Raw genomic sequence first — 17,819 nt, forward strand, 5'->3', positions numbered from 1 at the left:
TATGGCAGTATCAGAGTCTGAAATCAATGCGGAAACTGAAACGCCCGTAGTTCACACCTGTAAACAAATAAGATCACATATTCTGTTATCCACAGCAATAATTGCAGTGGCTCTCAACCAAATTTCATTAGTCGCGATCTATTTAACAAGCTTGGCATTTCGGAAATAAAAACTAACATTTCTATTAGCAGGGTAGGAAAGTCAGCTACCAACTCATTATACAAAACTCAAGCGCAGTTGAAAACAGTTAGGGGAAATTTTACTATAAACCTAACGTTTTTAATATTGAATAAAATAACTGAATATTTGCCAACTGTTGCATTCGAAAAATTACCCTTGAATATTCCATCAGACATCATACTTGCAGATGCTAAATTTAATATGACTGGTATTATTGATATATTAATCGGAGCAGAACTCTTTTATGATCTATTGCTAGAAGATATTACTAGGTCCAGGGTTGCCAACCCTGCAATCAACCGTATTAGGGTGGGTTGTTTCTGGTCCCGTATCCTTTAACAAACCTCTCAAGAATGTTAAGGCATGCAATTCAGCTATAAATCAAAATCTACATTTTGACTTGGAGAAATTTTGGAAAATTGAGGATTGCGGTAATGGTTATAACTACTCTAGGGATGAACAGTTTTGTGAAAACAATTTTGTTCAAACAACTAAACGATATTCAACCGGGAGATATTCAGTTACCCTTCCGATGAAAGAAAGTATAGCGTCATTCGGTAATTCTCTTGAGAATGCGACGAAACGTCTTTATGCAATGGAACGAAAATTCACGAAAAATGTAGAGTTCAAAAAACAATATATTTATATTATGATGGAGTATGAATCCTTGGGTCACATGACTAAGCTGAATGATGAACAGGTTGATTCAGCTAATACCAATATTTTCTATTTACCGCATCATGGCGTTATATATGAAAGTAGCAGCACGACAAAATTACGTGTAGTTTTCGATGGCTCATGCAAGTCATCAAATAGAATTGCATTAAACGATAAATTGTTAGTAGGTCCAACAATCCAGGAAGATTTATTTTCGATCTTAATCAGGTTCCGAAAATATCGGTATGTAGTAACAGCAGATATAGCAAAAATGTATCGGCAAGTCTTGGTAAATGACGAATATCGTGACTTCCAACGTATTGTTTGGAGAAACGATACAACACAACCTATCAGCCACTACAGGTTGAATACGGTTACGTACGGAACGGCCTCAGCAGGGTATTTAGCGATAAGATGTTTGAAACAAACGGGTATTGATAACCAAGATTGGTTTCCTCATATTAGTCAAATTATTCAATCCGATTTCTATGTGCATGATTTATTAAGTGGAGCGTCCACGTTGGAAGAAGCACATGAAATAAAAATTAACCTAATAAAAATATTAGATCAGTATGGGTTTCAACTGCGGAAATGGATGTCAAATGACATTCAGTTATCGGAGAAACCAAATCACGATGTAGATGATAACTACCAAGTTAAGGATGATAGCGCAAAGAAAACTTTAGGTCTTTGGTGGCATGCAAAATCAGACATTTTCAGTTATAAAACCAGTGTCATAACATTTTCGGAAGGAAAGTTAACAAAGCGAATTATCCTTTCAACCATCTCAAAATTGTTTGATCCCTTGGGACTACTATCACCAATCGTGATACGCTCAAAGGTCATGCTTCAAAAATTATGGCAGTGTAATTTAGGGTGGAACGATTCTCTACCATCTAACTTCCAAGAGTCCTGGCTAGAATTCATTAAACAGTTACCAGGGGCTGCTTGCCTAAAAACTCCTAGATTATTCCTGAATCCAAGTTATAAGCGTATCGAGCTATATGGATTTAGTGACGCATCCGAAGATGCCTATGGCCGTTGTATTTATTTGGAATCAATTACCGAAAATGGAAATAAAATTCAGCTCCTTTGTAGTAAATCTCGTGTTGCTCCGTTGAAATCAGTATCTCTCCCGCGGCTTGAACTGTGCGAAGCAGTTTTATTAACAACCTTATATGTTAAAGTAATAAAGTCTTCAAAATTACATGTCGATGCGACATACTTCTGGACAGACAGTACTATAGTCTTGTTGTGGCTAGTATCTCCTCCAAACACATGGAAGGTGTTCGTGGCGAATAGAGTAGCAGAGATACAAACTCACACCGAATTTAGTCAGTGGTCGCATGTATTAACTAAAGATAATCCTTGCGGATCTTGTATCACGTGGAACAGATCCAAAGCGTTTATGTATTAATACCCTATGGTGGAACGGGCCACCATGGCTTCTTTTCGAACCCGATATGTGACCAAAGTACGTAAGGCAGGGTACACCAGAAAAACGAAAGTCGAAGGTATCAACTTTCACATCTATTGTAAGTGATTTTAGTATTTTTGAGAAATTTTCATGCCTCTTTAAGTTACAGTGCGTTTTAGCATTGTGCCTGCGTTTTATCGGAAATTGTTCGAAACCCCCAGGAAACTGAATCCGCGGTAAAATAGATGTACGTGAAATAGACGACACAATGAAGGTTTTGGCCAGATTGGCTCAATTACAAGAATTTCCAGAGGAGGTTAATGCTCTCCAACAAAATAAACACATATTGAAGCGGTCAAAATTATTATTGATTCAAAAAAATTTATTCGTGTGGGAGGCCGATTATCAAAATCTCCTTTGGCGACAGATAAAAAGCATCAAATTGTGCTCCCATCAAATCATGCACTAACCAAACTTATAATTCTGAACGAACATTATACTCAACTGCGGGAGCACGAACTATTCTTTATACTATACGTCAAAGATTTTGGATTATAAATGGTCGTTCTACAATCCGAAATATTCTACGCAAATGCTTAGTATGTTTTCGAGCAAAACCATACTCGTTGAATTGTCAGATGGGTGATCTTCCGAAAGATCGCGTTACTCAATACCGCCCATTTTATGTAACCGGCGTCGATTTCGCTGGTCCGTTTTTCATAAAAGATGGACGACTGCGAAATCGTGCTATAATAAAGGCATACTTATGCATATTTGTGTATTTTTCAACCATATATGAAAAGTTACCTAAATTTGTCAATAACTGATAATTTAAATTTCATGTTGAAAAATAAAATAGAGTGGAAATTTATCCCACCCAACTCACCTCATCAAGGAGGCCTATGGGAGGCTGCAGTTAAGATTGCTAAGTATCTTATAACACGAGTAGTTGGTGATCGGTATTTGACATTCGAAAATTTATCAACCCTATTGTCTCGAGTAGAAGCGATAATGAATTCCCGACCAATCACTCCATTATCCGAAGACCCCAATGACCTTATAGCCTTAACTCCGGGTCACTTTTTCATTGGAGACTCCCTATTAACCTTACCTGAAATAGACTGTGCCGAAATTCCAGATAACCGACTTAAACAGTACCAAGTCCTCCAAAAAATCACCCAGCACTTTTGGCAACGCTGGTCAAACGAGTATCTCACCAACATCCAACAACGAACCAAATGGAAGGAAACTGGTGCCCAGTCACTAACCATTGGCGATTTGGTTATTTTGCGAGAAGATACCACCCCCCCCCTCAACATTGGAGAATGGGTCGCGTAATCGAACTACACCCAGGAGCAGATGGCATCACTCGAGTTGTCAGCATCCAAACAGCTACAGGTGTATTCAAAAGAGCAATCCAAAGGCTCTGTAAGCTGCCTATTCGCAGCTGAACTTAAAAATTCAGGGTTTTCAAGGCCGGCGGCTATGTTAACGCTCCCTATGATTGTCCACGTCACTGGCACCCCTCATCAATTTGACCGTCCAAGCAGCGAGCTATATACCTCTCGTCCCTTCTTCCAGGAATGGCAACAGGCGAGCATCGGTCATCGTTTTGTAGTTTAAAAATGTATTTCACTTCGCCTTGAACAGTTGTCGGTGCATGATGTAACAAATATTGCAATATAGCTTAAATTTTATCAGCGTTTATGTCTCATTTCAACAACTCGAAAGCAACATTTTACAGCATCTATACCCAAAATTGCTTTGATGATTTGTTTTGAGATAGCAACTTGGAAATGGTTCATCTTTTTATACAACATCACAACCAGTATATGCTTATATAGTTGCTGAATCCTTACCAAAAAGGCCCAGCATTCGTATCAAAAACACTGATTGACTATATTAATTTTGGTGGCTTCAAAATTCCGCACACATTCTTTTGAATTCATCAGGAAGATTTATTATTTTCTGGAAATTAAAGTATCTTCATTGTTTATTACAATTTGATATACCTGTTAGGTAGTAGGGGAGTCCGGGTATTGTTGTCTCACGGGCTGGTTGTCACAGCGGTCATATTGGAAAATTGAACGAACAAAAAAGTTTATCTAACAAAATTGAAGAACCCCGATAGCAATATCTCCATTCTAACGCCACTTCAGTTCACTTCATACTGTGTAGGGGAGATACGTACAATTGTTTTTTTCGTACGATGGAAGTGAATTTTTGAGCATTTGTGTCGAGTCTCATAAGTATACTTGAATTTTCCTTAGCCTCTACACCAACGTAAGATATTGAAGGTAACTGCGAATGTTGGGTATTTATAGCATTAGTTATGTCGGGACCGAAATTGACTCATTCATTATACTTGACAGCATTTTTTTTTATTTCCATAGAATGTAATCGTCATTATCTTGTTGAAGATAGGAAAATATACTTAGATTAGGGAAATAATTGATATTTCATGTAAAGATGTGTATGTGTGTGTAAGAGCGAGAGACGCGTGTGACGTAATCGATACAAAGAGAGATGGAGGTGGTATCGAGATTTACTGGTTGCTGGCGCAAGCAGGTGTTGCCAGTTATAAAATTTATCATTGTTTATTGGGCAATGTGGTGTTGTCGGTTTGAAAATGAAGGGTTAGGAATGCGACTGTGTACAGGATGTCTCAAAATACGTCATTAAAAGAAAAAAACATAACATCGAAGTGTACAGGGTGCGTCAAAATATACCACTTAAGAAAAAACATGTCAGTTTAACAGAAGTCTAGCATTTCAACATGCCAAAAGGACACTAATTCTCGTATCTTTGTTAACCAAGTTAGCATCATCAGGAGAAAGAGGACACCCAAAAGTGTTGAGGGGTTACGCGTTGTGGACTAAACGTGAGGGCAATGGGGGAGCGAAGTATTCGACAATGACATTTCAAAATACGTTATCTTGCTTAAGTTTCGAAGGAAAACGATGTTACGTACGTCGTTGGTAAACAAAAATTAGTATTATAATGGCATTCAGAGAATACAGACGTAAAATAGAGGAATTTGAGAGACGTGTCCAACAAATAAGTAATGATATTCAATTATATGAGGAAACGAAAATGGTTCTCAAGCAGTTGAATAATTTACACATTCAAGACAAAGTGTTCCAGCCTCAGAGTTTGGAATATGTCGTCAACGATGCTGAAAAACAAATTTTGTACTTCCAACTACAATAATTTCTGTTCAATATGTGAACGTACCGAATGTGGGTGAAATTCCAAGGAAATATGCGTGAAGGCTAGTGTAAACAATGGAAATCGATTCGTTCGACATCAGTCAATGAGGGTCAGTTAGCAGTATTTGCGCAGGAGCAATTCTAAAGAATACACCATTCATGTGAATTTATGTGAATTGAAAAAGATATTTCATGATCTTCGTCATTTAAAAAAAAAACTGTAGAATTTGTTCCAGAATACGCAACAAGGCTAGAGAAAAAAATTTGATTGAAGTTGTACAACAATTTTGAAATTCAATGAAAAAATGAATATTTTTATTGAGTAAATTTTTTGTTTCATTTCAAGTTGGTAAAAATATATAATATAGGTATGCAGAATTATCGCTATCACTTATCGATAAAGCCAGACACGTGGCTCAAAGTGATGAAACAAAGACTCTTTGTTTGATTGCATAATATGTCATCACCTATTTTCCTATTCTTAGCCAAGGTGACATTGATCACTGTCAATGCTGAATCAGCAGCCAGAGATATGCAGTTCTCAAAGCGACGAAACAAAGACTCTTTGTTTGGTTTTGAAATATGTCATCACTTATTTTAGTTGTATCAGTGATACTAGTGACAAGTGCAACGATTTTATCTATAAGTAAGTGTTTTTCATGTTCACTTTATGAATTTTTATTGCAAGATTTTTTATACGTTTTTGACTTTTTCACAAAAAAATTTATTCAAATTTAATTTAATTCAAAGGTTGTGAGATTTGTTGAATTATCATTAATTTTCCAAAATTTTTCTCAGATTAATATACTTGAGTGTTTTTCTGTACATACTTTTTGAGGATTAACGTTTTTTTCAATTATTTTGTAATACAAAACGGTTCAGAGGTATTTACGTATTCCTCAAGCCAACCCTGGACTACTATTTTTATCCTACATCTATCAGAAGATGAGAAATAACCATTACTGATATTTCTCAATCTTTAATAATGAATAAAAGATAAGAACCGGTAATTACTGACATCCATTTTTCTCGAATAATATCTCTTACAGTAATTATTGTATCGTACAAATTGTTTTGATGTTAGATGGCAGCCTCATAACCGGGAAACGTGATTATGAATTTTACTCGAGAATCATCCAAGCTGAATAAGAGTTTTTCTCGTATTTTATCTATTTGCCTTTGATAATCTTGTCTATATACACATTTATTATGTAGTAAACAGAAGCTCATTTTGTGAGCAGCTTTCTAGTTGAATAAAACGCATAGTAAGTTACGAATAACTTTCATTCATGTTGTCGTTTATTGAGAGAGTGTTCATATAATTTGAAACAATGTTTTTTTTATTTTTGGTGGATCAGTACTCGCAGGTGGATTTCCTAAAATTCAATTTCAGTCATGGAGAGGAAACCAAATAACAAAATAGCAGATTCACCTGTAGAGACGCCGCAGAGGAAATTGACAGTTAACATCGTGAGAAGCATTTAGAAAATACGCTGTCGTGTTGTTTCATTTGAAATTGTACGAAATTAAGGTTAGTACTGTTTTTTTTCTCTGTTCAATATATGTATAGAGTTTGTGGTTGTATAATATATTTTTTGTTCGACTTAAAATTTTTTTCATTCATAGATATGATTCGCATAAAGAAGTATTTTCAATATTTTTTAGGTGTTTAGTACTTGCAGAATATGTGTTTTAAATTCGTTATTTTGAATGACACTTGATTTTTCCAATTATAACTGTAGCTCGTTCATTTTCATTTTCACTCCATGAAAAACATTACCCCCACTCTTGAATTTTATTTTTCTTTGGTTTCTTTTGAAGATTGCATTTATTTCAGAACACTACATGAACGTGTGCAGTATAACTTCAGATTCATCTCAACAACTACATTCAAAATCGTCTTGGCAACTTCTTCCACAACGAGTTTCAAATCACAGTAGCTTTCAGAACCATCTCAACAGTTTCCACAGAACGAGATTCAATTCTCTGCAGCTTCCAGAACCTACTCATCATACCAAAAATTTCATTTGTGAACAAAATATCGGTGAGTCATGTCAATAAATAAAATCCAAAAGATTGATTTTCCAAAAACCAAGTGGGTAATTGATAATTACCTTTTAGTCATTAGAGATAATTATTCAGAGTACATTGCTAAACAAGCTATACAATTTATTAATAAACATATAAGGAAATGCGTTTTAGCTATGAAAAAAATTAAATTTTCGGTTGGAGAAAAAAAGAAAATAATTACAAAAATTGGGAAATTGAAACGTTTCAAAGTGATTGTCAAAATGATGAATAATAAACATACAGGCTCGGGTTTGAAGCGACGAAGCTCCAGGGTAAAGTGGCAAACTGTTAACAATGTTTTCAATCGTAGAGTAACAACGGGGGTAATCATCAATTTAACTCATAAAGATCCTAAAAAGTTTCTAGGCGATGCTTTTTCATTATTCAAACGTAAGATTTCCAAAATTTTGAAACAAATGGCATGTCTCAAAGTCAATTTTACATCTTCAGGGGATTTTATTAAAAAGTCGAACGATGGGGAAATTGTTGATCATAAATATTTCAGTACACCAAATAAAGTTATCGATTCAGGTACGGACTTGGCTGCTTGGTACAATGAAAACGCTGTGGATGTTATATTGAATAAATTAGGCGAATTTGAAGAACAATTGTCGGGGTGGGCTTTGGGTAAAATCATTTTGTTGGAAGTAGCAATTAATAAATATGTGATTGGTAACGGTTCTTCTTTCATTCCACTGCCGCAAGAAATCGCAATGGAAAAGGTATGCATTAATGTACAAATATGTACAAATGACGAAATGTGCTTCTTTTGGAGTATTAGTAGCGCCTTGTATCCTGTAGCAAAAAATTCTAATAGTGTCAAAATATCCACACTATTCTACAGTTCTGAATACTACAGGGCTAAATACTCCAATGGATTTACATCAAATTTCCATATTTGAAAAACTTAATGATATTTCTGTAAATGATTACACTTTGGAATTGAATCAAGAAAAGGAAAAATCATTTTTTGTAGTAGTACCTGCCAGACTCACGACAAGAAAAGGAGACAGACATGTTTATTAGTTATTAATTAAAGACAAATATTTTCCAAAATTGAACAATTATGAGGCCCCACCCATTAATGACGATGACGAGACTGAAATTAAATTCCATTATTGTTGGATCAAAGACATGTCCCGATTATCAAGTAGATAACTGAACAAAAATTGCATGAAAAAAATCTTTGGTGATAGATGCCTAAATTATTTTTCCAGTCAGCAAAAATTAAATGATCATGCTGTTTTGTGCGAAAAAGTGAATGACTGTAAAATTTCCTTTCCTACATACGATTATGTGGAATTTCGAAATTATATTTATAAACAAAAATGTCCGTTTATAATTTTTGCTGATTTTAAATCATTGTTGAAGAAATGTAACGAAAGCATATCTAACAAAACTATAAAATACCAAAAACATATACCTTTCAGTGCAGGCTACTACTTCAAGTGTTCCTATGACGACAGTCTCTCTCATTTCAAAAGCTATCGAGGTGAGGACTGTATGAAATGGTTTGCCGATGAGTTGTCTGATATTGCAAAATTTGTTGAATCTAAAATTAAGAATATTGAGTCGATGGCAGTGCCTTTAAATAATATCGGTGCTCCAACGACTTGTCATATTTGTGAAAAACCGTTCGCCCCCAAAGATGTTATTGTGTACGATCACTATACGGGGGCGTTCCGCGGTTTTGCGCACCAAGCCCCCTGTAATGTCAACTTTCGAAAATTATTAGTGGTACCCATTACTTTTCATAATCTTTCAGGATACGACAGTCAATTCATTATCAGAGATATCGCAAAAAAGGCTGTGTGAGCATACTTCCCTCAAATAAAGAAAAATACATTTCCTTTACACAGAAGGATGCTGAAACTAAAATTAAATTTCGATTTATAGATTCTTTTCGTTTCATGGGAGCATCGTTAGATGAATTAGTATCCACATTGGATCAAAATGATTTGGAAATTTTAAAATAAAGAATTTAGTCATTTATATGACGAGAAATTCGCTCTTCTCACCAGGAAAGAAGTATTTCCATATGATTATATAGATAGCATGGAAAAATTGAACATCACCGAGTTACCACCACGAGAAGAATTCTATAATAAATTAAATGATGAATACATAACAGAAGAGAAATATGCTCACGCACAAAATGTTTGGGAATCATTCGAAATTACAAATTTGGGATCGTATGCGGACCTATATTTGAAAACAGATATTTTATTACTGGCAGACGTTTTTGAAAATTTTCGTCAAAAAAACATGGCACTTATGGGTTGGACCCCGCATGGTATTATACTATGCCTGGGTACACGTGGGATGCCATGTTGAAGTATACGAAGTGTAAATTACAAATTTTAAAAGACATTGACATGATTATGTTTGTAGAAAAGGGGATAAGGGGTGAAATATTGGTTTGTAAAAATATATTTTGAAGCAAATAATAAATATATGGAAGCATACAATCCCGAAAAACCTTCAAAATATCTTTTATATTAAGATGTTAATAATTTATATGGGTGGGCAATGTCAGAATTTTTACCTTACGAAGGTTTTCAGTGTGTGGAAAATTTTGATAAAGATGTAACTGATATTCCTGACAATGCTTCAGAAGGCTACATATTGGAAGTTGGTTTGGAATACCCTGAGAGATTACATGATTCACATAAAGATTTTCCGTTTTGTCCAGAGCATCAAGCACCACCAAATTCCAAACAAAAAAAAATTAATGGGTACCCTGTATAATAAAGACAAATATATTTTGCATAATCGCAACTTGAAACAAGCATTGAAAAACGGTTTGATTCTTACCTAAGGGCTGCAGCCACCAGTTCTTTTGGCAAAAATCTATATGAACTAATGGTAAATGCTATTTTGGGAAAACGATGGAAAACATTCGGTTACACAGGGTGGTCAAACTTGTGAATTCCTGGAACGGTCGTTATGGCGCCAGAAATTTAATTGCGAGCCTCCGATTTCGGAGTCGAACAGACTTGGTGGTTATTGAATTGAAAAAGACTGAACTTATTTTCAATAAACCTCTGTACATCGGAATGGCAATTTTAGATATTTCAAAAAAAGGCATGTTTGATTTCCATTACGATTTCATGGTGCCCACTCTAGGTATAGAAAATTGCAAGTTAATGTATACAGATAGCTTCATCTACGGAATAACGTGTGAAGATGTCTATTCAGAACTCATCAAAAATAACCTATTAAAATTTGATACTTCCGATTATTCGCCCGATAATAAGTTTCAAATTCCACTTGGGAATAAAAAAATTCCTGGGTTAATGTAAAATGTACACTTACAAAGTGCAGGGTGGAAAAGTTATCAAAAAATCAAAGGGAATTCGATATAATGTAGTCAAAAATAAAATTGATTTCAAAGATTATATCGATTGTCTCAGAAATTTTAAAGAAAAAATATGTGAGCAGTTCACTATTCGATCATACGTTCACAACATTTTCAGTATCAAGCAGGTGAAAATAGGCTTGAGTCCACACGACGATAAACGAAAATTAATCCCCAAATCATCCGACACTTTACCTTGGGGGCACTATAGCTTGAAATGAGGTTATCATTTGGATTTTATTTGTATCGATGTGATTCTTTGATAAATTTTGTCCTTGTTTGAATATGACTGATAGTTGTGTGTTACTCTGAGAATTTTCAACAGCGGTAGACCACCAACTTTACAAGAATTGACTGCAAACAGAAATATGTTCGAGTATTTCAGTTTTTGTATACTATTTATTATCGTACATGTACACGTTGATATAATTCGAATGAAATATATTGAAATTTTGTATACTTATTCATTGTTGTACTCACACGTTGATAAAATTTGAATAAAATATATATTTCATTTCATCAAATAACTTTTTAGAACTAATTTTTTTTCACCTTATACATCAAATGAAACAAATGTTACAACATTTTCTCATTTATTACATAAATCATACACTATTTTTTGTTTATAATAAAATAAATATTCAAGTAAAGCATTAGCATACAGACTATCTAGAGCTGAGGCCTGACAAAAACCTTCTATGGCCCGGTTGTAGATGTCACAGGTAAACGCTAGCTCAACTGAACTGTCAGTCATGTTTGAACCGAGATCATTAGGGTTTTCGTTGTGGAGTGCAAGATCAACATTAGTTCAGTTGAACGCTGTTCATGTCTTGTTGGTAGCACTGAATTCAGTTCTTCTTCTGAAATATAATGTTCTATGCGACCATTTCATGTCGTTCTGTGCGTTTTGATCATTTATTATTGTTTGCTCTACGTGTTGTTCGAATTATTTGGATTTGAACTATACATTTGAGAAGACATTCGTGATTTAATTGTATTCTATATATCAAAGGTAAGTTGATCATATGAATTCGTGAACGGAAATGATATCAATGTTGTAGGACGTGATTTTGAACAAACAGGTGGTGGTTTTATTTGTAAATGTGATGGAGGTCTCGAATAAAAAGCGATCTGCGAATTTTACTTCAAAAGAAGAGCATATTTTAATATCCTTGGTGCAGAAATTTAAAGAGCAAATTGAATGCAGAAGAAGTGATACAAATACCAACAAACTCAAATTAAATGCTTGGAAACGAGTTACAGACGAATTTAATAGTATATCTGGGGAAAATTATAGACAATTGCAGGTATTGAAAAATAAATATGAAAATATAAAGAAGCGAAGCAAACAAAAATTTGCTGATGAAAAGTCATTTCTGAAAAAGACCAGGAGGTGGGCCACCTGAAGATTTTCATGTTGATGACATCGATAATGCAATAAAGCAAATAATAGGAACTCAAATGACAGGTTTACAATCAGAATTCGATAATGTCCGTGATGGTGAGTTTGAATTATTTTATTTATTATTTTTCAAAAGAGAAAACTTTCATTTCAGGTAGTGTGGTAGAAGTTATGGATGAAGAAATGGATATATCCGATTTGTGTAAGTTTAAAAATGTATGTAATATATTTCTAATTTTATGCTCATATTGATATTAATACAATATTTTATGCAATGTGCAGGGGAACAGTTGAATAATGATTCGAAGATAGTGGAGTGCAGCAACACAATCGAGACAAACGGGCTCCAGATACTACCATCTCTTGACTGTCAGGAAGCATCAAGTTCTTATGATTTGAGTAATGAAAAAACTGGTAAATAAATATTGTTTTATATTAAATTTATTGCTAATACATTACATTCGCTCCAATAAACTGCATATAGTTTATGGAATGAATGATAATTTTTCAAATGGACCGACCTCCTCAAAATACATGACTCATGTTTTTTTTTTTCAACAGCATTGTTAGACCACAGCTATATTACTTCAAATAAGGAAACTGCCAAAGCAATAATACATGAAGATTGGTCTAAATGTACTCCAGACATGTTGAAGAAATAAAATTTCTTCACCACTTATAATTAGGGACAGAAATCTGTCCTCCACTAATAAAGGTGATTATTTCTATTCTTTTACAAATTATTGGTAATATCTTTTCTTATTATTACACAGTATCTAAAAATCTTCTGAACTTTCACACCACCTTTAAACATGAGAATAGAGAAGGTGCACACATGTTCAATCGACGGTCTTGTTTCACAACTGTCTTTTGTTTTAGGAAATAATTGTTTGAAGAAGAACCGAAACCCTCTGAACAGTAGGTTGGTTAAATGGAGTTCTACAAAAATAGAACTTGCTGAAATTCATAAGACCGCTTTTTATGAAGAACATCGGCTGAAACTAAAGCACATGCAAGAGAAACACGATAAATGGATGCTGTTACAAGAAACTGAGTCAGCGATGAAAATGAAATTCTTGAAAGAGGAACATGATATGAATATGTCTCTCCTTCAAGAAAAAAAAAAGATTACTCGACAAATAGGTTGTTTTAGAGTAATAAATACAATTATTAAATGTTTCATTGTGCCTTATTTAATTATTATCACACACAACTGAAAGTAAATTATTAATCACAGCAATATTCCTTTTTCCAATTTATTTCACAGTAAGTTTGCAAAGTAGTTGTGTATCAAAGCATAACGAACACTATTATCTACACCACCATTTTGATTTAAATGAACATCATTTACATTGTCCACAAAATATATAGCAGCTTCAATTTCATCATTAACTTGAGGTTCAGCATCTCTCATAATGCAAGCTATATTGTGCAGTACTGCTGACGCAACTACAATACTTTCTACTTTTTCCACTCTTAACCGAATACCTAGAGCCAAAATTGGAAATCTTTTCCATACACCAAAGCATCTCTCTATTGCATTACGTGTCCTGATCTGTGATTCATTGAACACATGTTCTGCAGGAGTATGAGAATTTCCTAGTGGAGTAATAAGGTATGTTTTAATCCCATAACCACTATCTCCAACTAGTACACTGTCTGCATAGTCTCCATTTTCAAACTTGGCCCTGAGGTTACAATTTCTAAAAATATTCGAATCATGCGCACTTCCTGGCCAACGACATACAATATTGTTTATTTTCAATTCAGCATCGCACACAGCTTGAACATTGAATGAGAAAAATCCCTTCCGATTTCGAAAATTTTCAGCCTGGGGTCCACCAGGTGACTGTATTCTAATATGTGTACAATCCAGTGCTCCAATACATTTAGGAAATTGTTGAAGAAACCTTGTCTGGTATGATAAATTTCTTCTTGAATTTCGGGTAATTTAATGTAGGTATTACGAAGTCTTGCAATAGTTCTTGTAACTTGTCGAATGACTCGACTTGCTGTAGATTTATCAATCCCATTGAAGTCAGCTGTAACCTGAAGTATAGAGCCTGTGGCCAGGTACCGTAATGTCACAAATATTTTCACGTCAGGTGTGAGAGCATGGTTTCTGAAATTTGTCATAGTTAGAATACAATAACAAAATGTATTTTCAAATACTCACTTATCGACCCTGAATTTAATGTCTTCTGAGATCTGATCAATTAGAAACCTAACAGTTCGTTTTTCTAATCGAAATCTACATTGGAATTCATTATCAGTCCATATCTCAAAGTGATTTGGTCTGTTTCTGAAGGTTTGTGGTCTTCTAGGTTGCACAAAACCATTTAGAATTTTTAAAAAATCTTCATCGTCGGTTAATTCTTCGATCAATTCGTTCATTTTGAATAATCAACACTATCAACAGCAAAATGAAAATTCAATATCAATTTTTGAGGTTATCAACACAACGTCAAATATCAAAATCATCTTGAACCATCTTTAAACGCTCTTCAAACCCCGTTCAAATGAACATAACCTTGAACTACATATCAAGGTTGACTGACGTATTTACAACAATAATTTTCAATTGAACCCAGTTCAACAGAGAACCACAGATGAACTATGCATCTACAACCGGGCCTATGATTTCTTCCGAAGTTAAATTGGTTTTATTTTCACGTAACCATGATTTTATTATATTGAAAACACCTCGATAATAATCACAAAAGTTCAAAGCATCCAGCATAGCGATACGGTCAGAGAGCACACCAAGGTGAGTATTCAGGATCTCGTTTGCATCTCTTTGAAACAGCTCCATGTTCGTGGTGTCCTTGGAAATGGAAACTTGTTTAGTATTACTTTCGATGTACTGTGTGACGTAAATGTAATCCTCGCAACGTATTATAATTGGATCATATTCGTCTACATATCCATCGATTTGTGATTCAAAGAAATTTTCCTTTATTTGTTGCAGGATGTCAATGAGGGTCGCCCATTCATAACTAGTTAAATTGATGGAACGAATGGAGAACTGCTGCTCCAACGCTCTGTCTATTGCATTTAGAGTTCCATTGTAATCTTCACCATCACTGTCGAACACTACCGTAACCACTATCGAGAGACATTTTCAAACTGAATATCCATCTGTGTTTGCATGCGCTCCATTTAAGATATTGTGCGTTTGTTAAACACACAAATATTTCTTCACAAAAGACCCTCCCAATACATTGTCAGTGTGCTTGTTTTCCATAAGATTCTTTACAAAATCGACATTTTCGATCCAACTGTTGTGTTTGTTATCCAAACCCAGCCATTTAACGTACGTATTTAACGTATATCTTTCTTCCTCATTACTTTTTCCACAAGATATATATCAGGATTTGCAGTTTTTTGTAATTCTTCTCCATAAAAAGCACCCCTAATAGGTGCACCCTGCATATCTTCTAGCATAAAGGTGGCGGGGTTGGTAATATTGACTTTGATCATTTTGAATAATTTTGTAGTCCAATTGGGCGTATAGCCTTTTTCAAAAACACGTTTCGCCTTACTGATTCGTACAACATCACAGACTTTTCTCGATCCAGCTATTTTCAGATGGGTGTATGTTGATTTGAGAATTTGTTTTTCGTTAGTTTTGGTGATTTCGAAGGTTGTATGTCCGTCTTCGAGTGTCGCGTATCATTGTAGGATTTCAGGCAAGACATTCAACCATTTGTAGGTGCCATTCAGACTGAAATATTTGAAAAGTCTTTCTTTCAACGTTCTAATGATACGTTCAGCCATAGAAGCCTTAGTGATGCTGTACGTATTGTAGTGATTTATTCCATGTTTTTTCATCAAAGTTTGAAACTTATTGTTGAAAAATTCTTTACTTCGATCGGTTTGTAAATTTTTTGACAAGTCAAGATACCTGCAAACGTTTTCGTAATTTCCTCTCCCGATTTTTATTTCAGTGGTCGAGTCCACACAAATTTCGAAAAACAATTTATGACGACTAGAATCAGTTTGAAATTACGATTTTGGTGAGCGAACGATCTCATCTCAGCCAAGTCCATCTGCCATAAGTCATCTATTCCTTTGATAACTGTACGGCGTCGAGGATATTTTTTTCTAATTAGTTTATGTAGTTCGTTGATAAGTTTAATCTTGTCTTTGGAAGTCATGACGACTGATGGTGAAGATGTGTGAACCCCGCTTTTTTATTATGGTTATGCTTGAACAACATTTTGTATCTTTTTGATTTCCTTGATAGTAGATTGTACCTTCGAATTTATTTCGGTAATTTGTTTGGAGATGTCACTTTGAAATTTGGTTAATTTTTCATTCACTTGGATCATTTCTTTTTCGTGTTTCTTAGTTAGTTGATATATAAATGAAGCAAGTTTATTATCGGTTCCATCCACATACTTTTTATTGGCAACATCGTAATCAGTGGTGGGACTCTTCACATGACACAATTTCACATCACCACAATGAATATTACCATCTGAGGTATAATGGAACAAACATCCTCCAGAGCGACTTTCGCGTTATTTTTGGTATGGTTTCATTTAAACAATATTTCCATATTGCGCTACAAACTAATCGTACTATCTTAGCAACTGTATTTTCTCCTCGATAATAATTTAATGTATATTTCTGAGTTCATCTCCAGTTGCTAGGAATCTGTAACATAAATAGAAAAACAAAATAAGGATTAATTTAAATAACAAACTTGAAAAGTAAAGAATACTAACCTAAAACGACATAAACATACATATATTATAATATTTTTGGACAATTCACTTCGCTGTTAGCTTTCCTATAATTGATAAAATATGTATTTCTTTGTTTTTATTTTCAGGTAATTCAATAATACAAAGATTGGGGGGGATTAAGGATACTTTTAATAAATATGAAAAGAAACTCAAAGATGCAAGTAGGTCAGGATCTGGGCTAAAAAACATTAAAGAATACCATTTATACAAACAATTGCAATTTCCAAAGAAAAATTTACAAAATGAGACCACTACCAGTATAAATGACACAGAAAATGATCAAGTTAATCAAGAAGGTACATCTCAAAAACGTTTCCAAAAACAGCCACCAAAAAGAAAGATGGTTACTAATAATTTTCAAGATGAGATTATGAAGACTTTGCGGGAACCGGAGAATAGACACATAACTTTTTTTAAAGGTATTCTACCATCACTTGAAACATTATATGACAATAAAACATTAATGTTTCAAAGCAGAGTTCTTCAAATTTCAACAGAATTGCATCAACCTCATGGCTACTACTATCCGAATAGCAACTACCAGGGTGGCTATCAAACTCCAAATTTTGCAACAGCTCAACAAACGACACTGATACGTCCACATTCATCTAACATACCAGATCAAATTGATTTACCTAGTAATAATTGTTCTAACTCGAGCATATTAAGCACACTTTCAACAGAAGAAGACTTACTTACCGGATAGAGAGGCCAAGCATTTCAAGAGGCGTAACAGGATCTTTCCCCTTGTACGATCGTTTCTGAAGATATGGTG

General features: G+C 34.4%; 2 protein-coding genes across 5 annotated transcripts; both read left to right on the plus strand.

The window, feature by feature from the left end:
• Positions 1 to 832: 832 nt before the first annotated feature.
• LOC141482509 (uncharacterized) lies at positions 833 to 2,254 on the plus strand. The gene has a single exon (XM_074175929.1). It carries the CDS (start codon positions 833 to 835, stop codon positions 2,252 to 2,254), a length of 1,422 nt encoding a protein of 473 aa, XP_074032030.1.
• Positions 2,255 to 12,290: 10,036 nt separating this feature from the next.
• Positions 12,291 to 14,330, plus strand: LOC141483584 (uncharacterized). 4 transcript variants are annotated; one of them, XR_012466174.1, is made up of 5 exons: positions 12,291 to 12,392; positions 12,448 to 12,509; positions 12,576 to 12,707; positions 12,855 to 13,008; positions 13,173 to 14,330. XR_012466174.1 is itself a non-coding variant. In XM_074178324.1 (5 exons), exons 1-4 carry the CDS (start codon positions 12,353 to 12,355, stop codon positions 12,953 to 12,955), a joined length of 321 nt encoding a protein of 106 aa, XP_074034425.1. In that variant the 5' UTR covers positions 12,314 to 12,352; the 3' UTR covers positions 12,956 to 13,008; positions 13,173 to 14,330. The 4 variants fall into 4 exon arrangements, 3 of the variants coding, with proteins under 3 accessions (XP_074034409.1, XP_074034417.1, XP_074034425.1); XM_074178324.1 differs by having other exon boundaries at positions 12,314 to 12,392; positions 12,448 to 12,495; XM_074178308.1 differs by having other exon boundaries at positions 12,297 to 12,495.
• The last annotated feature ends 3,489 nt before the right edge of the window (positions 14,331 to 17,819 follow it).

The sequence above is a fragment of the Leptinotarsa decemlineata genome, unplaced genomic scaffold (genome assembly GCF_025532065.1).
Source record: "Leptinotarsa decemlineata unplaced genomic scaffold, Ldec_3_MD MMD2_P_RNA_scaffold_14, whole genome shotgun sequence".
Classification (NCBI taxonomy): Eukaryota; Metazoa; Arthropoda; class Insecta; order Coleoptera; family Chrysomelidae; genus Leptinotarsa; species Leptinotarsa decemlineata.

Excerpts from the sequence above, each read along its gene's own strand:
- LOC141482509 (XM_074175929.1), top strand. The coding sequence starts at position 833 with ATGGAGTATGAATCCTTGGGTCACATGACTAAGCTGAATGATGAACAG.
- LOC141483584 (XM_074178316.1), top strand. The coding sequence starts at position 12,381 with ATGTCCGTGATGGTGAGTTTGAATTATTTTATTTATTATTTTTCAAAA. Across the intron at positions 12,496-12,575 it reads AATGGATATATCCGATTTGT|GGGAACAGTTGAATAATGAT; the intron begins GTAAGTTTAAAA and ends TGCAATGTGCAG. Across the intron at positions 12,708-12,854 it reads TTTGAGTAATGAAAAAACTG|CATTGTTAGACCACAGCTAT; the intron begins GTAAATAAATAT and ends TTTTTTCAACAG.